General features: G+C 45.5%; 1 protein-coding gene across 3 annotated transcripts in view; it reads right to left on the bottom strand.

Annotated features, from left to right (window-relative positions):
* The window catches only part of DIP2B (disco interacting protein 2 homolog B), a 61,673-nt gene that overhangs the window by 24,920 nt on the left and 11,337 nt on the right, over positions 1-25,416 (bottom strand). For 2 of the 3 annotated variants that reach the window (XM_072919563.1, XM_072919564.1), the window contains exons 2-7: positions 11,487-11,558; positions 7,007-7,153; positions 6,628-6,753; positions 3,945-4,157; positions 1,546-1,689; positions 785-904 (exon numbers count right to left, since the gene is read on the bottom strand). In XM_072919563.1, coding sequence (XP_072775664.1) covers positions 785-904; positions 1,546-1,689; positions 3,945-4,157; positions 6,628-6,753; positions 7,007-7,153; positions 11,487-11,558 — 822 coding nt within the window. The remainder of the gene's footprint in view (positions 1-784; positions 905-1,545; positions 1,690-3,944; positions 4,158-6,627; positions 6,754-7,006; positions 7,154-11,486; positions 11,559-25,416) is intronic. The other variant, XM_072919565.1, reaches the window with a different exon arrangement.

Genomic DNA, 25,416 nt, shown 5'->3' with positions numbered 1-25,416 from the left:
TATATATGTATACATATACATATATATAAAATAATTATATATCTGAAATTCAATATTATTTCCAGTATCTATTGCTTCTTCTAATATAATCTATTATATATATATTTGCTTATATATGTGAAATAATTACATATCTATAATAACTAAATATAAGTTTATATATTTTTTATATTTTAATATATAGAAATTAAATAAAATATAACAAATATATTATTTCTAATATAATCTAATATATATTCCTCATCTTTGCCCATTTGTCACCTGTCAGTTCAGCTTGAAATTAACTGAAAATAAAGCTAAAGGAAACAAGGAAAAGCATTCAACAGCCCATTCCACCCCATTTCCTGGGAAGTCACACAGAACAAGACATCACAAACTGAGGCTTCTCACAGGAGGTGTTCAACACATCAGTAGGGAAAGGAACCCAGAATGCAGAAAAGAAAACAAAATAATTCTGGAATGGAATTACCAGTGACAACAATCCCCTTTGGGAAATTAATTAAAGAAGCCTAAGCAAACAAGGAGGGGGATTAAAAATCTATTTAAATATTTAAAAAATATTTTTAAATAGTCTTCTTTTATATATTTTTAAAAGAAGTTTAGTGTTGAGGAGGTCCCCAAAAGCTCAGCAGAACAGTGAATTTCTTCCAACACTGGTTTTGTGTCAGACTGCTCATGGAAGTGAATCTGAGCCAGCCTTGAGAACAGCAGCACAGAGAACTCAGCTCCCAATTTTAACATCAATTTTAACAAATGCACACCAAACCATTATTTGTGCTATTACCTTCCACAATTTCTTCAAAATCATCCACAAAGAATTCTTTCAGGGGTGGTCTTTTAGGTCTTTTCAGGGTGTTCAGCAACTGCTGAATTTTTGTGGAGACTCTGCTGCTCACAGGAACACCTGGAGGGAAAGACCAGAGCAGTGAGAGCCACCTCCAGCCCTTCCCCGGCCACCTCCAGGGATCTGGGGCTCCTCCACCCACCTCCCTGGGCACTTCAGAGCCTGACCACCCCACCCATGAAGGAATTCCCCGGAATTCCAACGCCACAACTGAATATCTTAATGCCAACACCGAAACCATCCAGAGTTTGTGAAGAGCTTAAATGAGATGATGGCTCAGGAATGACTGAGGGAGCTGGGGTTGTTCAGCCTGGAGAAAAGGAGACTCAGAGGTGACCTTATCACTCTCTACAACTCCCTGCAAGGTGGGGTTGGTCTCTTTCTCCAAGCAGCACTGACAGAATGACAGGACACAGCCTCAAGCTGCACCAAGGGAAATATATGTTGGATATTATGAAAAAGTTCTTTACAGAAAGAGTGACAAAGTTCTGGAGTCACCATCCCTGGATGTGTTAAAAAAGCCTGGATGTGGCACTGGGTGCCAGGGTTGAGTTGAGGAGTTGGACTCAATGGTTTGAAGCTCTCTTCCAACCCAGACATTCTGTGAATTCTGAGCTCAGCCAGGCTTGGGAGAACAAAAGGTGGGATTTAAGGCCTCTCTGGAGCCTGCTGAGGCTCCGGGTGCCCCGAGGGCTCCGTACCATCTGCAGTGTCCATCAGACTGGAGCGGTTGGATCCCTTGTGCATCCCCTTCACAATCCCAGAGGGAGGGAGGTCGACGGCTGCCGGCCGCGCTGAGGGGGTGGAGGTAGTTGCTGTGACATCTGGAGGGACTGAGAAACTTTCTAGAAAAAGAAGAAAGCTGCTAAATACACCTTTTATTATCCCCTCAAAGAGCAAAGTGTCAGTCAGCCGTTCCCAATAATCCTAAGGATTGAATGGGTTGGATGTACGGGAACCCTCATTAATGCTAAACTGATTCCTAAAGGTTCAGCAGCTCTGGGAGAGGAACAGCATCTGTTCTGGAAACCAAACACCAAAGGCACAAGGTTTTGTCCATGTCAGGAAAGTGCTTCAGCAAAACAGAATTCCTGTTCTTGGTTTCTAACCTTGAAGCTCAATCTCTTGACATTTAGTACTGTAAAAAAAATATAAATAAATTTTTAAAAGTTTGAGATTCACGTGAGCTCTGAAACATCCAAAGTCCAGAACAAATCCCTCTCTCACCTATGCACTTATCTCTCTTGCTAGAATTCTACTATTTAGATTTTTTGTGAGTGAGGGCTTTTGAAAACAAAACACTCGGGAATTTGATCAGCAAAAATTGTGTTGGGTTTCAATCCCTTCCAGCTGGGTGGTTACAGAGCTCGTCCAGCAGCTACAGAATGAATCTAATAAACAGTGGGAGCTGGCTCTTACTTCTGCTTCAAGTTGCAAGACACTGTCCTGCCTTTCAGCCGAGGCTGCAACTGCATCCTGCAGGAATTCTCCAGTCAACTGTCTCAAAAAAGGGATTTTTGCTCATGTGGGGTTTCTTTACACAACCCAGCAGGTTCAGTCATCTGATAGGGCAAGAATATTCTATTCTGGCTTAACAGCACCAGCAACTGTTGCTTACAAAGGAAAAACCCAACAATCTGAAACTATGGGTTGGGTTTTACAGATGGTCTGAGTCAAATCCCAAATAATTCCCACTGACAGGGTTTTGTGATTGATTCTGTGTTCATTTCCCTTTTTCTAAGGAGAAAAAAGAACTCATTTCTGCATCCCTTTGGAGACACAGTGGCAAGGAATATTTCTCATGCACTGAACTTCTAAAATCATTGGGAAGGATGTGGATTTGTACAATCCAAACCTCTGCAGGACTTTTTATTGCTCGAGAGAAAGAAATGTACAGAATTGTGTATGTGAGAGTTCTATTCATTTAAACCAGGTGTTAACACGGGACGCATGTGGCAAATAAAATTCTGACAAAGATTCAAAGCTTCTATTTTGCATAAGACACTAATTAGATTAGATAGTAGACATTCTGGAGGTAAAAAGCTGTGTTACCTTAATTCATTGCAAAAGGTAATGTGGCCTTCTGCATGCTCCAATTAAAAACAGCCTCTCTGCTTCAAAGACATTAATTATATTGACTACATTTTATGGGCAATCTCCTCAGTTTTCCATTTCAGGAAACAATTTGCATCCCAGCCAATAAACAAACAAAAATAACAGCAATAAAAAGACAAATAAGTGAAAGATAAAATCACCAGCACTTCTATGCACTGCTTGCCCCAACCCAGTTAAGCAGAAGCAGAGAGCACATGAAATACAGACAATGTCCTAGGGTGCAGGAATTTCCTCACCAGCAGCTAAAAAGGACAAACATACACAGAGCAAAAACAAACTTGGCCATTTCATACAGAAGCATCAGCAGCAAGGAGCACCTCAGAGCCTCAGAAAACTGAGCCTGGGGTATCCAGATCTGTAGATTTTGCTCCATCTCCTCAGTACCTGAATGCTCTGGTTGCTCCTCAGACAGCCACGGAAGGGCTGGACTAAAGTTTACTCCTCTAACCCTGTTTTTTAATGACAGTTTTTAATGATTTGTTCACACACACGGCTGGATTTGGTTCTTTTTCTTTCCTGATCTAACTCAAACAATAAACCCCGGGGGCTCAGAGCAAAATGAGGATGTTAAACACAGCATTTCCCCACTCCACAGGCACAGACACCCCTACGGGATTCCTCAGGACACAGATGAAAATGCCACTTGCACCGGGCAGCTTTGTGCCCACGGGAGCTCCCAAGAGCTGGAGACAAAAAGCAACACAGGACACAGAGAGTTGTGCCTCCTGCTCTGTCCACACTGTCCCTGGATTCTTCCCTGCTTCCAGAAGCTCCTGCTCCCCACTCTCCCTTTTACAACCACCTCAATCTTCTGAAACTCTTCAGGAAAACAACAACGTGACAGTGCAGCTCCAACCAATCCTAGCAAGTTCCATCAACACCAGCTAAACTCTTGCTCTGAGTTTCCCCTCTGCAAGGGACAGCTCCAGCTTTACCAACACAGTCTGGACTCGAAGCGATCGTTCTGTTCGTACCCAGCTCCTACCTATTCGAGTATTGGCAAATACATCAGCTAGTGACCCACTGGTCCCTTTGCCTTCTCCATGGGAAAGTGTAGAGGATGCTGATGAGGATGTGGATGACCCCTGAACAGATCGGTTGATCCAAGACTCAGCATTCTGTAAGCTCTGGTGCAATGCAGCAGAGAGAGCAGCTTGGCGCCTGAGCGAGCCCTCGTCCTCGGAGGCGGAAGACGTGTCTGTGTGGAAGCAGAAAGAAAATCTAGCTGCTTAGGGAAAAGCACATGGCACTGAACATGCTCTTTCCAATCACATATCAACAGCACAGCCTTTCACAGGAAGATCTGTTTGCCACATCGGCCAAACCAGAGGTTAAAGCAGCAGAATTGTTGGTGGGAACACACTCACCCCTGTTTGATTCACCTCCTCAGACAACATCCTTCCCCTGGGGTCTCCAAGCCTAGAACTTAACTCTCATTACTTTTCTGTTCACATTCCATAATATCAGATGCTGTTTTGCCTAACTCTGGTTATTCTGAACTGGAAAGTGAGGGGTCAGGGTTGTTGTCAAACTGCAAAGTCCCAGGGAACAAAGAAAACGCAGGAAACAACTGTGCCAAGGCCACAGCAGAAAATGCTTTTGTCTGGGCTCTAAATGGGGCCCTTTCAATTGCAGAAAACAAACAAAAAGCCCAACCCCAAAACAAAACAGAATTCTACAGCAAGGAACCGCTTCCTGTGTGTCCCAGAGCACAGATACCTCAGCTGTCCCAAAATTGTGAACGAATTATTTAATTACCACGAAGCAAGCACTCAGTTCTTGAGATGCTGAGTTGTACAGTGCTAAATACAAACACACAGGTGGCTTTGGCCTAAAAATTTAGGTGTTCTTCAAAGTGATTTTCCGCCTACACTCGAGTGGTAAATCAAGGTACTAAATCATGTTCTGCCCACTTGCCAGAGTGGGACGGAGCCAGGAGCTGAGGCACAGCCCGGCTCCAGCCATGCTCGTGGTGTGACTCCCCAGCACAGGGTGTGCTGCAGTCCTGGACAAGTGAGCACAGAGCTGAGACCCAAGCAGACACCAGGAACATGCATCAGCCCCCCGGAGAGAGGAAGGGAAAAGGGAAGTGTGATAAAACAGGAAACAGGGAGGAGGAGGAGGAGGAGGAGGAGTGACGTGGCCTAGCAGAGCAGTTCCAGAGCTATGAATTCACCAGGAGATGTGGATTCATAACATTTCGGATGACTTTTGTCAATCCAAATGGCTGCGATGCTTCTGCACAATGAGACACAACACAGAAGTGACTGCCAAAAACCACACGGACTCGTTTGTCAGCAGTGCATCCAGCTGCTGGAAAACAGAGGGTTATTGATTCTGCTGCACATGCATGGTGACAGACACCGTGTCACCCAGGGTTCTGCTGCAGCCAGCACGTGGCAGGGCTGAGAGAAGTCCTGCAAGTCGTGGAATCCCACCAGAACCCTCCGAGGTCCTTGCCCACAAACAAACATTGCTTGCAAACCCTCCTCTTGTGTGCTGAGCATTAAACATTAATGAAATCAAAATGTGAATTATCCATCAGAAACAGGTGTGAGGGAAGAAGTGGCCTCAGTCCAGACCTGCTCAGCTCTGGCCAGTTTGAACCACATGGAACATCCCGAGCTGGATTCACAAGGACCATCCAAGGTCCAAAGTTGGACCCAAAAGGACCATCCAAGATCCAAAGTTGGGCTCACAAGGACTATCTGAGGTCCAAAGTTGGACTCACAAGAACGATCCAAGGTCCAAAGTTGGACCCAAAAGGACCATCCAAGATCCAAAGTTGGGCTCACAAGGACTATCTGAGGTCCAAAGTTGGACTCACAAGAACGATCCAAGGTCCAAAGTTGGACCCACAAGGACCATCCAAGGACATCAAGGACATCCAAGGATCCCACCACGTGGTTCTTTAGGAACTCCTGGAACAGAGGTTACTTCCCAGCCCTGACAGACTCCCTGAAGAGCTGCAACACTGGGAGCCCTGCAGCCCCTTGGTTTGGAAGCCAGCACAGCTTTGGTGTAATAGAAACTGACAGGATTCTAGGGTTTTTTAATGCAGAAAAGCTGATTTTTTAATGTTACAGTCTATTTTTATATAGTTTTAAAAGTTATTTGGTTTAATTGGCTAGTAACTCTTTTGCTACTCAGTTTATTGTTTAGAATGTGTTTGTGTGTGAATGTGTTAAGGCTTTTTCTTTCCACAGAGGTTTATATATTTTCTTTAAGGATTTTTACGGGTAAAATTTTTGTCTTCATAGGTGTAAACTGTTTTTTTACAAGAATAGATCATTACATAAATTGTTTTTTTATAATTTTTTTACATGGGAACTTAACAGCCTAGCTGTTAGTTTTACTTAGCTGAAGTGGTGGGCTTAAGTTATGATTTTATAAATATATTATAATTATATAGAAATGTAATTATAATTATTATAATTATTTAGTAACTGTTTTATTTATAATAAAATAAAAATAAACAGTAAAATAAATAAAATCATTAATAACTATTTAAAAATAAAACTAGAAATATTTTTAAATGAATGAAAATTAATAAATACTATAATTTTTAAATAAATAAATAAATAAATAAATAAATAAAATTTAAAATTTTATTTTGAAGAAAATTTTATTTTAAGTAATATTTTTACCTCTATGCCACAGAGGCTCACCTGGGGGAGTGCAGGCATCTGCTGGGGACTGGACGAAGGTAGAGCGGCGCTTGGTGGGCATGGGCAGGGCCATCTTCTGCTCCTTGTGCTTGGCCAGCGCCGCCTGGACCGCCTCCGTGTGGATATCTGTGAGAGGGAAGTGCCTCAGCACCAGCACAGCACCAAGGCGATGCCTCCAGATTTTCATTTTTCTATTTTTCAAATCCTGTACTACGTTATTGCATAGCTCTGAACTCCATGTGAAGTGTCTTCACATTTTAGTTAGGTAAAACAATCCCTCTGGGCCTGTGATCCAAGGACACCTTCAGGGCCCAAAAAACATGAACAAAAGTGAAGTTCCACAGGGAGGAATCCAGGGGATTCTTGTCCCTGCCCTTACCAGATCGATAACGTTCATCCCTGGCTCCCCCTGAGCGAGCTCGGTGGAATTTGGATGAGGATGAGGAGGATGATGCTGCTGAGGCTGGAGCTGCAGATGGAACGGGCATCTGAGGTCTGGATTCCTTCTGTAGTGCTGGATCAACCCCTGGAAAACAGGGAGAGGGAAATAAAAGGAGCTTTTTTGGACCACATTCTTCCCTTCTCCCATGGCAGGGCTGTGCATGTCACAAAGCTGGTTTGTCACTCGTGTCCCAGTGACCAGCTTGTTATTGACTGCAAAACCAATAATAAACCAGCAGCAAGAGCCTTTGCTGTTCTCATTAATCACAAACTCAAGGGACCTCCAGCTGTCTGGTTCTGGCTTTCAGCGCATCCAGTGTGTGGCTTTATATCCAGGAAAAGTTTGTTTTTCTCATTAAAACAGGAAGCAAAATAGATAATCTGATAAAGAGTATAATTTTACATAATTCAGCAAGAGTAACTTGGAATTGTTGCTACTGGAGGATGCTAAAATGAACCTGTGTGCCAGAGGGAAGTTTTGAAAACTAAAACCCAGAGGTCCCCCAGCTGTAATTTCCTCCAGGCTGTCACCTGGAGTCAGGCAAAACCAAGAGAACCGTGTAATCTGTATGTGCTGCTTCAGAATTCTCACAAACTACCAAAGGATCAGAGAAATGGAGTGGAAACCACAAATTCTGAGCTTCCAGTCCACTTACACCACTCTTGAGGTGTATGGTTTTAGGTAAACAACTTTGGGGGAGTGCCTTGAGCTCAGGGATTCAAAATAACAGCAAATCACGCTGAGCTAGCTGCAGGAATCTCCACAGATCACAGAATTCTTCAGGCTGGAAAAGCCTCAAAACCACTGAGTCCAAGCTGTGCTCCATCCCCACCTTGTCCCCAGCCGAGAGCACCAAGTGCCACCTCCAGCCCTTCCTTGGACACCTCCAGGATGGGGAATCCAAACCTCCCTGGGCAGCTCCAATTCCTGACCATCCTTTGCATGGAGAAATTCCTCCTGATGTCCAACCCAATCCTCCCAGCTGGCTCCTCCACCCTCCTGTCAGGGAGTTGTGGAGTGAAAAGGTTCCCCCTGAGCCTCCTTTTCTCCAGGCTGAGCCCCCCCAGCTCCCTCAGGAGTTCCCCAGCCCCTTCCCCAGCTCTGTTCCCATCTCTGGACACACCCCAGCCCCTCAACATCTCTCCTGTAGAAAGGCATTTTTAAAATTCCTCATCTTCCTTCATCTCCTTTTAAAATCCCAAAGAGCAAAATATTAGTGGAATATTATTGAATGCTAGAGCAAACTAAGAACCCACTTAGCTGTGGATTGTTCATGATTCTTTAAACTACCATGCCAAAAACTGAGAACCTTTATTTCTAGTTAAAGAGGAGATCTGCTAGTAAGAAATCCTCAAACCACACTAGGGGGACAAACAATTATTCCCCCTTTCCACTGGTGTTTTTTGGATACAGTAACACATATCAGAGTCCTGTATTTGCTTATCAAAACACACTCATCCCCTGTGCAAATGTGCAGGTGGCAAAAAGCTGAATGGAAAAGGAAAAGAGATCTCTGTGCAGGACATGGGCTCCAGAACAAGATCATGAATTCAAAATCTCAGCTCACCCACATCCAAGAGCATCAACTTGTGCCCTTCCTGTCACTCTGGAACACATTCCATTGATAACAGCTTAACATCTTTGCAGCATTTATTTGCCTTCACCAAACCCAGCCCGGTTTTATTTTGATCCAAAAACAACACGACTTCACAGACCAAACAGAAAAGCTTCATGTTTCCTGATCACTTGAGTATTTATGAATTCAGGCACCCACTAGATGTCAGCAGCAGATTTAACACTATTTTAAATGAATTATTAAATTCATATTCAGTTCTCTTTCGTAAGTCTTGTAAAAGCCTCTCATCTCTCTGCGGGGCATCACAGGGCAAACATGACATTCCAGTTAGGAAGGGATCAGAGGTGGCTCCAAGTGACATGACACACAGAGAACAAGCTCTTTGTTTCAATATTTTGCTCTGACATAATAACATGTTCCAGTGGCCTCACAAAGCGCTCAGACACAGAGGGGGAAGGAGTGTAAATCACTGATGGTTACACAACAAAGCAGCACAAGTGAGCCGAGCCTGGCAGGTGACAGGTGATTTATTTAGAGCTCCCTTCAGAATAATCCTGCTACAGCTGCACTTTCTGCTGGCAGAAACATGACAAATATGACAGAGAGATGAAAAATGAATTATGTTGGATTGGCTTGAAGGATGCCATGGATTTGCTGACTGTCTTTAGCTTCAAATGAGAATTGACTGCTTTGTGATTCCTGTGTTTTGGTGAAGGGCCAACGATTTACAGATTCAGAACTAGTAGAAGATCAACAAGGATAAATGTTTGCATGAATAACAAGGAGAGCAAGTGCCACATGCTGCAAGCAGCTGCAAACCTGTCACTCCACTGCCTGCAAACAGAATGCAGCAGTAGTGCTGGGGCTGGACCAGCTATTCCTTGAAGATTTTTTTTTTTTCAAGCTACATAGCCATAAAAACATGGAAATAAGCAACTTGAGCCTCCAGGGTTTCCAGGGCAGCCTGAACCCACGCCCAGAACCCAGGGACACCTGGCCCAACTCTATGGGCTTCATTTGCTGTGCTTGCTGCTGACCCCATAATGGAAAACTCCCTGGAATTATGGACTTCAAATTTTGGGATCTGCAGATTGCAGAGACTTTACAGAAGTTAACAGTTAGATGGATTTAGTGGATATTGCACCAGGAAAAAAATGCATATTTAGGTAATGAACAGTGCTGCCCTAACTCCTGAATAAGGAGGCCATGTGAATGGAGGGCAGATGGAGCAGTTAGAATCTCCTCAATGATCATGACATGCCCTGACACGCCACCTTCCCTCCCTTCCTCTCACTTCACAGCCATGAAATGGAGACACTCCACCAGCCAGCACCAGTCCAGTGCTCCCAGAAATGGCACGAAACGCCAGCACCGAGTATTTTGTTGTTGTTGTTGTGGACTAAATGAATTTTCTTCTCATTACCAAGGTGACCTGATTCCGAGTCCCTCACGCATGACTTCCCTGGGGTTTTGCAACAGGAGGTTCCCAGACACTGGGTGTGAGATGGATGAAAAGCTGCAGAGCTGGGCCGGAAGGGCAATCAAACCTCTGGTTAATTGGTGACCTCCATCCTCCCGGGCTTCTGCCCGGACCTCAGCTCCACCGGCAGCTCTCAAAGCCCCACAATTAACACAGCAGAGCCCAGTCCTGCCAAACGCTTTTTTCAGCTCCTAATTAAACATTTTCTGAGACAAATCAGACATGTGCACGGTGCCAGGGTTGGGGCCAGGATTGTATCATCTTCAGACTCCAGAATACTCGGGATAAAAGCAGGGCTGCCAAGAGTTCCTGAACTACCCAAGGATTCCCCATTTCCTCCTCAGGCTGGAGATCACCACTGGAACAAATGCTAGCCTGAGGACTGTAAAACCTGCCCAACAAATGCCTACTTATCAAGAGGGATTAGCATGTGTATATTAGTTGTTGGTTTCTTTAAGAAACAGAAATAGATTTGATAAATAGGCAACAACCAAGTCGCTGAGATTCCCATCATATCCTGCTGCAGGGAGTCCTCAGCACTTGGAGAGTATTTGCAACAAAATCTCCATTTTGAAGGCTAAATTACATTTTTGCTCGCTTTGCTCCCTTCAGCACCTGGCTCAGACAAAATACACTGTATAAAACCCAATCTCAAAGAGCCCCCCTTGAGATGAATAAACAAGCAAATCCAACCTGAGAGCCAGCTGGAGAGCAGAACTGGGCAGTGGTTTGGGGTGGGAGAGCCAGGAAGTTGCCACATGACAACTTTATTTTCCCCCATCAAGTGCCTGAAGGGAGCTGCTGTCATTTTCCCCCAGTCCCGTGCTGTTGATGGGCAATAAATGCACTTTGAGCTTTCACTTCTTTATCAATTTTTTTTTGGCAGTAGACCAGGCTCAGTAAATTCCAGTAGGTCCATTCAGGACTCCCTGTCATATCCAGTCACCGCACAAAATCAGAACCAGACACATCAGTTTTTAGTGGCTGAACATCTCAGCATATCAGTAACAATTATTCTGGGTAAGCCCCAAAATAATGATTAGACACACATTCAGCCACGTCCTTCAGTTTACAATTATATATAATTATCCCACATCCAACCAGCTGAGCTGCTCTGGATGTCTGAACCAAAGGAAACAATTGTACCCAAAGGACGTGACTTCAGCAACTCTGGCAAAATAAAGCAACAAATTATAAAAATCCTAATGTTTCTCCAACAAGGCATTAAGACGGCTGAAGGACACAGCACAGAAATTTTGGAGAATGTTTCCAGAATGGTTCTTGAGGACCTTCATGACTGATCCTTGAGTTTCAAAGAGCCAGGGGAGTGGGAGATGATTCCAGGCAAAACAAGGACCTACCTTGGGTTTGTGGAACATATGGAGCCAGCAGCTTTGCTCTCTTCTTCTCATACCCCTTCTGTGTGATGTCCCCTAAAAACAAGCAAAGAAACCTCATTTAATCACATTGGAATTTTGCAATTTGAGGTCTGCTTGATTTTTTTTTCAGTGCCATGAAGGTTTCACCTGAACACAGCTGAAAAAAACCTGAAACTCAATAAATCTGAGCACATTAGGATTTCAAAGCTCCATATTACAGAACTTGTGCAGTTTCCCTTGGGATCAGAGACCTACACTAGCCACTATTTAAATGCAATAACTTGGATCACAGCAGCTATCTAAACGGAATATCAAAACAGTGAAAAACTAAAAAGGGAAACTGGGAGTGCATGAAAATATTCTGTAACCACAAAACAACTTATGTGAACAAAGTGGGATAATTCCCAACCAAAAGGGTGAAGGGGAAACTCAGAGACTCATCTTCAACTAAACAAACAGCAAACAAAGCGAGTAGCAGCTGCTTAAGGGATCTCCAGAAATTGAGGTAAGGATGGACATGATCCAGGTGCCAGGGCCCCACCACCCTCACAGGGAGGAATTTCTTCCATATATATAAAGTATTATATAATAATTATATAAATTAAACTTCCCCTTTCAGTCTGAACCCATTTCCCCTGTCCTGTCACTGCAGTTCCTGATGGATTGTCCCTCTCCAGTTTCCCTGTAGCCCTTTCAGACCCTGGAAGGTGCTGTGAAATCTCCACAGCCCCTTCTCTTCTCCGTGCTGAACGTTCCCAGCTCTCCCAGCCTGTCTCCACAAGGGAGGTGCTCCAGTCCCTTTTTCATCAACCTCGTGGCCTCCTCTGGACTTGCTCCAACAGCTCCACATCCTTCTTATGGTGGGGCCCCCAGAACTGGACAGAAGGCTCCAGGTGGGCTGTCACAAGAGCAGAGCAGAGGGGAGAATCCCCTCTGAGTGATTATTATTAGAGTGATTACTCTAGAGACCAGAATAAGCAGTTGTAAACTTTTCCCTCTTTTAAAAAACTAATCTGTCTGATCCTGGAGATGCACCATCTGGCTGCTGTCTTTTGTTTTAATTTCTCACATTACATCAGAACCACAAGAAAGACTGGAACCTTGGAGGGATTAAAACAAACAGCCCTGCAGCATTTCCAGCCTCCTCGCAGCCCGCCTGGCACTCACAACTCCCATCTCCCAGGGATGGGGAGCCATCAAACACACAGCACGAAGAAAACAGAATTATTTGGTATCAAGCTAAAGTCAAGCCACAGTTACATGATGACAAGAAGTGAGTGATCACAAACAGGATGTTTTCTTTGCCGAGAGGGAGAGGGAGCAGCTCCGGCCACAGGGTTTGCCCCAAAGAGGATCCTCCTGCCAGTCCCCTCCACACCACAAAAGGGATTACAGGCTTCAGGCTCTGAGCCGCCCAACACCACCAATGTCTGCTCAAATATCCCAGCTGAGCGCCCAGTTTGGTTGCCAAGGTGATTTGTGAAATTCCTGGAAAGGGAATGGACTCCACTCCTTAGTGCTGGGCACTCAAACATCCGTGGCACTTCAGCACTGATACCAGGAGTTTCAGAGCTGGAGTGGGACTCAGATTGACACAGATTTAGGTAAGATACTGGGGAGAAACTCCTCCCTGTGAGGGTGCTGAGGCCCTGGCATGGGCTGCCCAAAGAAGCTGGGGCTGCCCAGTCTCTGGAAGTGCCCAAGGCCAGGCTGGCAGGGCTTGGAGCAAGCTGGGATAGTGGGAAGTGCCCCTGCCCATAGCAGGGGTGGAACAGGATGAGCTTTAAGGTCTCTTCCAACCCAAACCATTCCATGATTCCATCCGTCTCTTACTCGTGCGGCTCAGGGCAGGGTGTGCATCTGCACACAGAATTTTATCTCACTCCTCCAACACTACGTTTGAGTCAGGGCACAACAAGCCCAAACAAATCCAGCAGCTGAAGAGAAGAACGTCCAGAAGGCAGGGAAATGCCAAGCCGAGCAGTGACTGCAGTGCCTGGCTGCAGAGCAGAGCTCGGGTGATGCTCACCCTGCTCACAGGACAGGACAGGAACCTGCAGGGAGGGGGACACGTCCAGCTGAGCTCCAGCGTGCCCAAGCACCACGTGCTGAGTGACTGCAGGGCCTTCAGAGGCCGTTTTCAGAGAATTGTGGAATGTCCTGAGTTGGAAGGGGCCCACAGGGATCATCCAGTGCAGCTCCTGACCTTGCACAGACCCCCCCAACAATCCCACCCTGGCATCCCTGGCAGCGCTGTCCAAGCACTCCTGGAGCTCTGGCAGCCTCGGGGCCGTGCCCATTCCCTGGGGAGCCTGGGCAGTGCCAGACTCCTCTGGGAAAGAAAAGAAAGATTCTTCTTTTCCTGATATCCCTCCAGTGGTTGCCTCGTGTCCCTGGTCACAGGCAGCAGAGATGGGAGCTGCCCCTCGGGATGAAGCTGCAGCCCCCCATGAGTCTCCCCTCAGTCTCTTCTCCCCTCTTCTCTTCCCCAGAGCCCTCAGCCTCTCCTCCAGACCCTGCCCCATCCCCTTCTCCCCGCTTTGGACCCTCTCCAGCAGCTTCAGGTGTTTTTGACAGAGCTGAGGCCAGCCCAGAGCAGAGCGTGACCGTCCCCTCCCTCGCCCTGGCACCCCCAGGACAAGGTGACCCTTTGGGCTGCCAGAACACTCATGTCCATCTGGGAGCCAGGGGATGGAAAATCCTGAAGGAAAACACAGAAAGGGGAGGGATTTCTCCTTATAAGCCAACCCACAGGTTTGTTCAGAGGTTGTTATTCTGTGATTAATTTCTCCACACGATTTAATTGTACTCTTCACATTGGTGGTTACACACTACGTATAATGAAACATTTGCCACAGAAAATTGTTGGAGTTACTAAGGAACACAACACATACAAATAATGTAAGTGCATTATGAACAAATACCAGAACTTTATGTAGTAGTAGCACCCCATTCTGTTTCACAAGCTGGAAGCAGAGAATTCTCTCTAATTACTTGTTCCATATTAATATCCCACCAATAAAACAAACCCAGCCACACTGGAATGGAAGCAGAATGGTTCCTGGGCTTGATTTGGAAATCTGAAGCCGAGGTGAGATGCTTCTGAGAAACAAGAAGCTAATTCAGGCCACAACACTGCCTGCAACCTCAACTGCCATGTGGTGCACATTGTTGATATTATTGTTGTAAAAAGGATTCTCTGAGCATAAGCCAATAAAAAAATAAAGCCTAATGCTACTTGGCAAAAGCAGGGAAGTTCCAAGGAGAAATATTCAAGTAATAAATATAAAAAAGCTGATAGATTCCTGGGTCTCCCCAGCAGTGCTCTGTCTTCCTAGTGCTGAATTTCCAATTCCATCTGAATTTTTATGTTGTTACAACATAAAAAAATAGATCAAACATTATTCTGACAAACAGATTGACAGTCTCAAACACCTGCACAGGATTTGAAAATGCAAAGCCTCAATTTTGAGACCAGCCCTACTGAAGTGGAACTGGGCAGCAGGGACTGCAAGGTTTGGGGAAGGAGATAAATCTGAGTTCTTTCTGGAGCACCATCCATGCAGGTGTGAACCAAACCACAATTACCTGAAATAAAGCTCCAGCAGGACACAGGGATTGTCCTCTTGGGAAAGACCTCATGTGCAGGCTTGGGTGGCAGGTGTAGTCACCTCTTGGACGTGATGATCTGACTACAGCAACCACAACTGTCATTACCAAATTGCCACGGCCTTTGATACACGGCACAGGTGGAATGAAATTATTGAATAAAACCTCTTTTCTGGTCATGCAGAGTCCAAATTTGGAACCAATCCACTGACACAGACACAAAAGAATAGCTAAGGGAGAAGTTTTCTTTCACCATATTCCTTTTCTGCTGAACTACAGGAAATGGAAATGGCGAGATCTGGACACAAACGTGGATTTTCTCGTGGAACATCATAAATTACAGCCACAGGAAGTGCACCAAGACAATAGGGCTGCAAACTCTGGAACCATTCACTCCTCTGACATAAACCTGGTCACTCATTCCACAAATAAAACACTCTGTGACACTTGGGGTGCTAAATTCTCCCAGAGAGCTCAAAACTCACCCTGAGAACCACAACCCCTCTCCAGGCAGATGCAAGACAGGGCACCACAAAGAAACACCAGCAAAGCAAATGAGAGCTGATAATTTGGCTATAAAATGGTGTTTGCTCATTCCCAAGGAAGAAATTAAAACACAAACAGTGTTGAGACTCTTCCTGGCTCCCTCCCAGCCACCACCCATTTCTGTTCCGTTCACTCTGTATTTATCTATATCCGCAGTGAGCTGAGGCTGAGCCTCCCCAGGCTGAGGCCCTGCCCAGGAAATGGGGTTCTGCTCAAAGGGAAGCAGCTTTAGGGGCTTTAGAGGAGAGATGAGGGTGAGCTGAGCTGCTGCTGGGCTGGAGGAAGAGGCTCTCCTTCCTTCCTGCCACCTCTGCTGCAGCGACAGCTCCGGCGCAGCGACGTCTTCAGCCTCCCCAGGTAAGCAGTGGCCTGGAACAAACCAGGTGTGAAAATCCCCCACGCCACTAAAACCATCATCTGATTCTCCCAATTTCTTGGGAGAAGATACAGAATCGATCCTCATCGAGCAAATCCAGCTGGAATGTTCTGATCATTGGGAGCACAAGGGAAAGGATGAACTCACAATGACAGCAGCCAGGGAAGCCCAGGGCAGGACACCTGCTCAGGTGGATGGCACACCTGTATTCAAACCAAATCCCGCCCCATAGAAGGACACCTGATCAGGTGGATGGCACACCTGTATTCAAACCAAATCCCGCCCCACAGAAGGACACCTGATCAGGTGGATGGCACACCTGTATTCAAATCAAATCCTGCCCCAAGAAGGACACCTGATCAGGTGGATGGCACACCTGTATTCAAACCAAATCCTGCCCCAAGAAGGACACCTGATCAGGTGGATGGCACACCTGTATTCAAATCAAATCCTGCCCCAAGAAGGACACCTGATCAGGTGGATGGCACACCTGTATTCAAATCAAATCCCGCCCCAAGAAGCCCCGGGAGCCTCACTCCCCACCCGGGTGACGCCAGGCTGCTTTTCAGCAATTAGCGCTGATGATCTGTTCTAACCAGTGGTGCTCAATCAGTGCAAGGTGGTAACACCCGCTAATCCTGCTAGCTCAGACAATGCTCCTCTTTCAACATCCCGCTCCCCTTCCCCCATGGAATGAGAACACTGAATCATTTACTGTCTAACAAAACCATAATTACTACAGTGGAGAAATTAAGGAAAATGATCACGTAGGGCACAGCATCTCCCCAACAAAGCCTCCAAACACTGGGCTGCAGCAAGGAAAAGATTCCAATTGGAAAGCAGTTTGTGTGTATTTAAAAAATGTTTGTATACTTTAAAAAAAAAAAAATTTGTTGATGTTTCCAACAGTTTGTGCTACCAGAGAATCCTGGTGGTGCTTCCATTAGGCCTAAAACACAGGCAGCTACTCTACTAAAGGCAAACACAACAAAAATAATTACATTTTTCAATTTTCACTGATTCATCTGGATTTCACTCCTAGAAATGACATGATGACTTGGCCTTTCTTGCCTACTCCCCTGTTGATGTCCAGGCCCTGTGGTTTTATCATCTCAAACCTGCTCTGAGAGAGCAGAACAGAGTCTGGGTCTGGAGTACCAGCATGGAGACAATGAAGACCAGAAGTGCTGCTGAAAGTCCAGAATGTTCTTTTGCTGCACGTCACCTCCAGATAAGGCCTTTCAAGTGTGATTGGAGTGGCAGGTAGGACATTTGAGAAATCCAAAGTGAAGACTAAGTGCACTTGTGGCCTGGGCAAAAAATGGGCACAACACGGGGCCAGCACTTAGTAAGGAATGCTGTCATCACTCATTTATGTACTGAGAGCTGTTTCTCACCTTTCTTGAAGGAATTCCTCCCTGTGAGGGTGGGGAGGGCCTGGCACAGGCTGTCCAGAGGGGCTGTGGCAGCTCCATCCCTGGAAGTGTCCAAAGCCACGCTGTACAGGGCTTGGAGCCACCTGGGATAGTGGAAAGGTGTCCCTGCCCATAGCAGAGGGTGACACTGGATGGGCTTTAAGTTCCCTTCCAACTCAAGCCAGTCTGGGTTTCTGTGATTTTCCTAGAGAACTGGCAACTTGGAGACATCCCACACTCTCCCCAGCAGTTTTACCAAGGGTTAAAACTGAGACATCCTCAATTTCAGGCTTCAGCAAGCCTAAAAACAACATTTAAACCTTTTTTTCTAAGGCTGTGTGCTCAAATAGACTGTACCTGTGCAATGGCCTTAAACTCCTCCTACCACTCTTAGCTACAACTGCAGCACAAAAACTACATTTGAAACAAGTTCAGACAACTGCCTTGTTCTGTCTGAGGCCAAATGATGATGCAGCTTCAAAGATTCCCTCCTCCTTCCTTTGGGTGAAGCTGTATATCAGGTTTCCTTCTTGGAGATATTAGCGAGGTCTGTGAACGAAGAGTCTTCCAGAAAAAGTCTGATTTCTTGAGAGGAATAACACCTTCCTCACTGTACTTGTCACCAAACAACCAGCACAGGTCTGGGCTCTGGAGTTTCCTTTAACAGCACCATTGTATTCCCACCAGCAGCATGAATAGGGCACTGAAAACCCAGCAGGGCTCACAAAGCTGTGTTTGTTGGGCACAAGCATTAAACTGCTCCAGCTCTGGTGTTAAAAGTTTCACAGACAGATCAGCTCCAGATTAATTTACACACACAGAACAAGCCGACTTGGCCGCAGCACTGTGGGGGCTCTGTTCTGCACTTCCAAAACCCTTTTCTAAAGGCTTAGGAGTGTTGTTTCACCAAATTCAAACTATTTTAATCTCAATATTTATTATTTCAAAAAGGATTCCATTCAAGATGAGGTTTCTGTGGCATGGCTGCCCTGTGTTCAAGGTCTGGGTCATTCCAGGTCACAAGGTGATCTTCTCCCAGGTCACTCACTGGGTGCCATAAACCTTAAGGGTTTTTTTTTGTTGTTGTTTTAACTTTGAGCAGTAAATCCAACTCCTGGAACTATACTGAAGAATCTCTTTATCTTCCAGCAGCATTTCCGAGTTGCAGCAGATCCAGTGTCCTCGCTTCACCCGTCTGGGCTGTGTATTTCCAGCTGTAATCTTCGAGGCCATATGTGGTGCATCACCAATGGGTGAGCTAAGGACAGGGCTCAGTGCCCCCTGCACACCTGGGCTGGGGGCATCAGTGACAAGGAGGTGTCACCAGCTCCATCTCCCCCACACAAAGACACATCTGGTAATTTATCACGGGCATTACTGCTGAAAGTAGCACTATCCAGGGTCAGCAAAATGAGTTCTCAGGGGCTTTGGGAGTAGGACTGGGAATAAAAGAGCCTCTTGTGGGTGTCACTGTGCTCTGGTTGATTCTTCTCTCCCAGCAGACATGAGAACCTGCTCACCCTGACCATGTGTGGCTCACACAGCATCACCGTGTCCTGGTCTCTCTATTTAAAGTTCATTTAAAGGACTTCCTCGGGTACATTGGTCCAAGAACCTCTTCTTCACCTCTAACAAGAACTAAAGAGCCAGAAAGACTTTGCCTTTCAGATCCTCAGCTGGGACCACGGGATGTAAGATGCCTTTGTGCATCAGGAGGAATTTCTTCATGGAAAGGGCAGTTAAACACTGAAAAGGGCTGCCCAGGGAGGTTTGGAGTCCCCATCCCTGGAGGTATCCAAAAAATGAATGGATGTGGTGCTCTGGGCTGGGGACAAGGTGGGGATCAGTCCCAGCTTGGATTCCATGACCTCAGAGGGCTTTTCCAGCCTCGGTGAGTCTGGGATTCTGTGATCAGCCACACAAATCATGCTGCCAATGCACAGCTAACATCTACCTTTCCAAAAGGTACCATGATTTTTAAAAGGCTCCAAAGACTCTTCAAGATAAACTCTTAGTCAGCTCCATCAGTTAATTGTGTTAGCCCTGATAACCTGAAACACAGGCTCTGCTCAACTGCCTCCAACCAGCACCTACAACATCCAATCACCAAAGTCAACTTTATATGAGATAGTCTGTTGTGAAGTGCATCCATATAAATGTTATATTACCCATAAAATTTATGTGCAGCACACGCACATAAACAGTTGAATCCCATATACAAATAAAAAAATCTTGCATATAACCCCATCCTAGGGATAAATAGTAAAAATCCTGTAAATAGCTACAACTTCTCTTTGGAAGGAAATGCATTTTCCCTCCTGAATGCAACAAACCCAAGAATTTGTGACAAGCAGGATTTTACAAAATCTGTTCAGGAGAAATGTTTTAATCTATTTTTAATATGCAGTCAGTGAGAACCATGTGAGCAGAGAGGCAGGAGCACTGCAGGGTTTTAGCACCAGCCCTGCACCAGAACAATCTGCAGGAGGGGACACAGACAGTGTCACTCAAGAACCAGCAAGACAACTCCCAGAGCATTCAACAACCCAGCTGAAGTGATTCTGCCCTGAATAATTCTTTTTGCTGACTAACCTCCTGCTCACAGACACCAGCAGAAATTCCCAAGTATTCAATCCCCGGTGCAAGTGCAGACCTCGCACTCTCCCACCAGACTGAAAAGCAAATTTTCCCAGGAAATGACTAAACTGTGACTGCCCTGTGATTCAGCACTTGATTCAGGCAGGTCACCCTCCAGGTACACACTGAATTGTGTGAGCTGGGAGTGCTGATAACGCTCTCCCAGGAGTTGTCTGTCCAGCCCAACGACAAGAGATTACACACAACCTCTGCCTGTTCTGGCACTCTGCACTTTCTACAAGGGACAGGCAAGTGTGGACAGATGATTTTCCAAATCAAACCTGGTTTTAGCCCAGGAATTAAAACAATGACAAAACCATGCTGGCACCCAAAGAGATTAAAACAGGAGTTACTGTGGGTTTTAACCCTGTGAGTGACTCCTATCAGCCACCCTTTCTTGGCTCTCAGGTGTCAATATTTAATAATTCTCCTGGCTTCAATTTTTAACATAATACAAGTGCCACAGGGACTCCTTGCTGGTAACTCTCCTCCCATCCTGACTCCACAGCAACACCTCGTCCAACCATACCAAAAGGCAGTTTGGATACACAGCCCACTTCACTCCAGCTGGAGCTGAAGTTACTTTTCCTAAATAAATCCTAGATTCTTGAATAAGATGCAAGGAGGAGAGAAGAAAGAAATTAAGAGCAATTACTGCCCTATCTAGTGATCAAAACAGCTGCTCACAAACTCCGACCTGCCCTTAAACACAGCACAGAACCTAACCCAGTTGGCACCTCACCCGGCACAGCAATTATGTATTTCCAGATGGGATAATGCTATTCCAAGTCACAGCGATGAGGTCGATGATTATGCATGATGAAACAAAGAAAGAGAACTTGATGGAGGCACTGGCACTTAGAAGATCCCTCCTCCTCAAACAAAACTCAACTAAAAAAATAGAACTAACCAAACACAGTGAACAGTCAGTTGCAAGAATGAATCTTTCAAAAATCAAGAGGTGAGACACATATCCCACGCCCTTCCTGCCCTGGTTTTCCCTAGGAGCGAAGGGTGTATTTATAAGGATGTCACTCCCATTCCATAGAAAAAGCAGCAGACAAAGTGGTGGCTGCTCAAGAGAGCAAATACGTTGTTTCTCCTAAAGCACTGAAATCTGGAACAGAACCCCGAGTCACTGCACTCCCAAATGCTCACTCGAGGACAGTCACTATTAAACAGGATTAGTCACCAGAGCAGGATCCCACTACTTAAAGGCAAAGCAATACAATTATTAAACTTTTACCAGCCTCCAATTAGTGTGCGACACCTGTAATTTGACTGGCGGAGACTCCCACCAAATTCCCAACGCGCTCCCGACGGAGGCAGCAGCAGCTCCGGGAGCTGCACAGAGCTTTCCTGCTCACTTCATTCCCTTCGAGCCTGACTAGTGGGAGCCAAAACACTTTGTTCAATACCCTTAAACTGCCCTGCACACCCCACCCCAAGCAGGATTCTGTATCCCGGGAATGGGGGATGCCCCACGGAGCAGGACAGCTCCTCCACGCAGCCACCAGGCCAGCTTTGCTGCACTCAACAGCACAACCCATTCAAGCTGGCTCCGAGCCTGGGAAAGCAGATTTAAATAGACAGAGCAGAAGAAAAATGTCCTGCGCAGCATGGCATGAGCAGCAGATTCCAGGCCCTGCGCTCAGTCCGGGCTGTGTGAAGCTTTCAGTTGTGTTTACATCAGCAGCCACGGCTCCTTGAAGAATGGCACTGCTAAGGAAACCCTGTTGGCACGTCACCAGCAGGCCTAAAAAACCCCATTATCCTGTCAGCTGCAGCGCTCTTCACAAGAAGGATCACGCGAGGGGCGACTTCTGTGCAGGGCTCTTTGGGCAGAGTCAACGTCTGCTCCAGCAGGGCTTTGTTCCTGCTGCAGAGCAGGATGTGGTGAGATCCTGCCCATGTGAAAGCCTTTGAGCTGTGTGGAAGATCAAAATAACGAGCCAAACTTGAGAGAAAAGAGAACCCAACAGCCCAACTGCACTTTGCAAACCCACCCCAAAGTCACTGAACTCGGCTGCTTCAGGGCAGAAGAGACTTCTCCCAGCACACCCATTCCTCCTAATTAATAAAGCACATTAATAGTTCTTTAAAATGAATCACATTTGGTTTTTGGTGCAAAGTGGCCTTTTTAAATTAAAAAAAAATCCTTTTACCATAAAGAGAAGGAACAGTCAATTTACTGCCCTTGTTACACAGGATATTGTGATATCACCCCAATATTTCTGTTGTTCCAATCACTAACACCCTCACACACGGAATTTTCTTGCATTCTATCTGTGCCTCACTGTCAAAACATATTTTCACAAAACTAGGAGGACATATATCCCTTCCACACTGACATCAGTGGAACCAAAACAAACAGACCTCAAAGTAAAAAAGATCTTATTCACCAGCCATCTCCAAATCCACAGCTACTTCTGACAGAGAATTTTCCTCCTGTTGCCTCTCCCAGGGTGCAATATCTCCTCTTCCAATTCAAATAAACCGATTTCTCAAATGTCTCACATGTAGAGGGAAGGAAGTATGGAGAAATCAGCAGGGTTATTTAAGAGCACAGTCAGCAACTTGACAAAAACTAAAAGAATGCAAACAAAAGGGGCTCTCATGTGCTGAAAGGCAACCAGACCCATCCTCATGTCCTGCACTGTTCATTTGACCAGAACATCATGAATTTGGAAAAGAAAGACCTTTATGTCTAATAACAGGCCAAAATTCCATGGTGTATTTGCACGAACAAGGTGCGATCCTTCCAAGATCAATCTTACTGTAAAAACGGGTCCAAAATGATGAAATATTTATACAAACTTCTACCCACATAACAGCAGTATGAACAGATTTCAGCCCTAACCAAGTAAAACTGGACATTGTCACCAAAACACTGCTTGGCACTGGAAAAGTAAGAACCACTGGTTCTGTTTTCTGGTTAAGATTATGGGGAAGTTACTCACAAAAAAGATGAGCTTCTTAAAAGTATTTCAGTGATAAATCAAAACAAATAAACCCTACTTCCATACCGTAAGCGAATCCAAATGTTTTCTCCAGTTGTCCTCACATACACCACCACAGGAAGCAGCCTGATAAATCTGCTAAAAGCCTTAAGAAGCCTAAATTAAATATTCATACTCTGGAAACGATGAAGCCAGCACAAAACCCTGAATTTCCTTTGCCACTCCAGCTCTGTATAGCTCAGAGCAAGAGATGAAAGATTTCCTGCGATGGGTGATGCTGAGTGGAATCTCCATGAAGGAGAAGGACACTGCCTTTGGGAGTTCAGGCCTGAGTTTGCCACTTGGGGATTTTCCTGAGATGCTCCCTTACCTCTCTGTTACCTAACAGAGAAAACTACCCCCATTTCCTCCAATTTAAGGATCCCTGCTTGGTCAGGTTTTAAAAATACCTGAAAAGATTTGTTGAAAGCTCCTAAAAAATAATGTAATTGAATGATGACATCAATTACTTAATTTTAATGAGAGTGAGATCATATTTTAATTTTCCATTCTGCATTAAATTCCAAGCAAAGGTGACTGTGCAGTTTCTCCCAGCAATAGCCAGTGTCCCTCCAAGGTGGAAGCAGAATTACCTTCAATAACAAACTAAACTTTATTGCCTTATTTCTCATTAGCACTTAATTCTACAGAATTAGCTTGGGTTTATTACTATGCAAAAAAACAGGTAAGTCCTCCAACTTACTCCTTGAAAACAGAAGCCCAGCTTTGAACTCTCTGGTTCTCAAAACAGGAAAAAATCCTGCAAGCTAAATATTCCCTAGGCATGGACAAAGCAGAATTCAATACACAGCTCTAAAATACGCAAGAAAAAACCCGAAACCTACAAAAAATGAGAACATTTAACAAATGCAAGACCTGAAAAAGCAAGGTAAGAACTGCAGAGATGGAATTAGACTTGTCAGTCATTTGTGGGGACCCCGAGGTGTTCAGTTCCACATCACCCCGACGAAAAAGGCAGATGGAGGCCACGGATGGACAAACGGATGGTGCACGAGGCAAAGATGCTCCTCCAGCTCCTGGCAGAGCTCCTGGACATCTGGGGTCTAGTTCCAGCTCTGTTTAGGCTGCTAAGGAAGGCAGAGACTTTCCAGGCCCTTCCCTCTCCATCACTGCAGGAGCACCACCTCTTCTAACCCTGGAGATCCTACAGAACACGGTGGTTTGCCTGAGGATCCCACCTCTTCTAACCCTGGAGATCCTACAAAACACGGTGGTTTGCCTGTCTGAGGACTCCACTTCTTCCAGACCTGGAGATCCTACAGAACACGGTGGTTTGCTTGTCTGAGGACCCCACCTCTTCCAACCCTGGAGATCCTACAGAACACGGTGGTTTGCTTGTCTGAGGACCCCACCTCTTCCAGACCTGGAGACCCTACAGAACACAGTGGTTTTCCCACCTGAGGATCATCTCAATTGCAGCCTTGCTCCACGGACCTACAACCCATTCCAGCATCCGTGTGCTCTGTCCTTGCTCCAGTCTATTCCACACCCTTTCCCACCCCTGGAAGTGTTCAAGGCCAGTCTGGACAGGGCTTGGAGCAACCAGGGGGAGTGGAAGGGGTCCATGGCAGCAGGGTGGAATGAAATGAGCTTTAAGGTCTCTTCCAACCCAAACCATTCCATGATTCCAGATCACTTCCTACTTGGTCTCTCAGCCTCACTTTAATAGGAGTTCCTCCACCACAGCCTGTGTGACCTTTCCAGCCTCACCACCGAAGAGAAGAAAATTCAACATTTTATTCCTGCTAGAAATGACAACATAAAAAGTACTTGGACAGGAACCATCTGTTTCTGTGCCTAATGGAGCCATAATCACAGGATAACAACCATTCCACAGAACATTCCACTGTTTATAAAACCAGGGTGTCAATGTAATAATATTAATGGGGAGCTGCTTGTGTCTTTTGGATAAAATATGATATTCACAGCAGGCTTTGCTTTCAGCTGCAAACACCACAACCTTTTACAGCAAAGCAAAGCACCACAGACAGCACTCACAATTAGGGGCTGGAGGGGCAGGAAGGGCTAAGGATGTGTTGACAGTAGTAATTTAAGATGAAATATTCTGCCAAGAAAGAGAAACTAAGGGAATAACAACCAAATAGAAAATCTGCAATTAAGCAAAAACCTCTGAAAGAGAAGGACTGTGGACACAGCTCCGGGTTGGATCCTTGCCCTCCAATTTGTTCTCCAAGACTTCTCTGCTGACTCCATGTGTTTCACAGAAGTAAAATTCATGCCACGCCACGTAACAGTCTCTCAAGAGAAATGATGATGTTTGGGAAATAAAACAACCACTTCTCTCCAAC

Source organism: Taeniopygia guttata, chromosome 29, assembly GCF_048771995.1.
Source record: "Taeniopygia guttata chromosome 29, bTaeGut7.mat, whole genome shotgun sequence".
Taxonomy (NCBI): Eukaryota; Metazoa; Chordata; class Aves; order Passeriformes; family Estrildidae; genus Taeniopygia; species Taeniopygia guttata.
The sequence above is the reverse complement of the archived record's forward strand: the minus strand, read 5'-3'. Positions and strand labels throughout refer to the sequence as shown.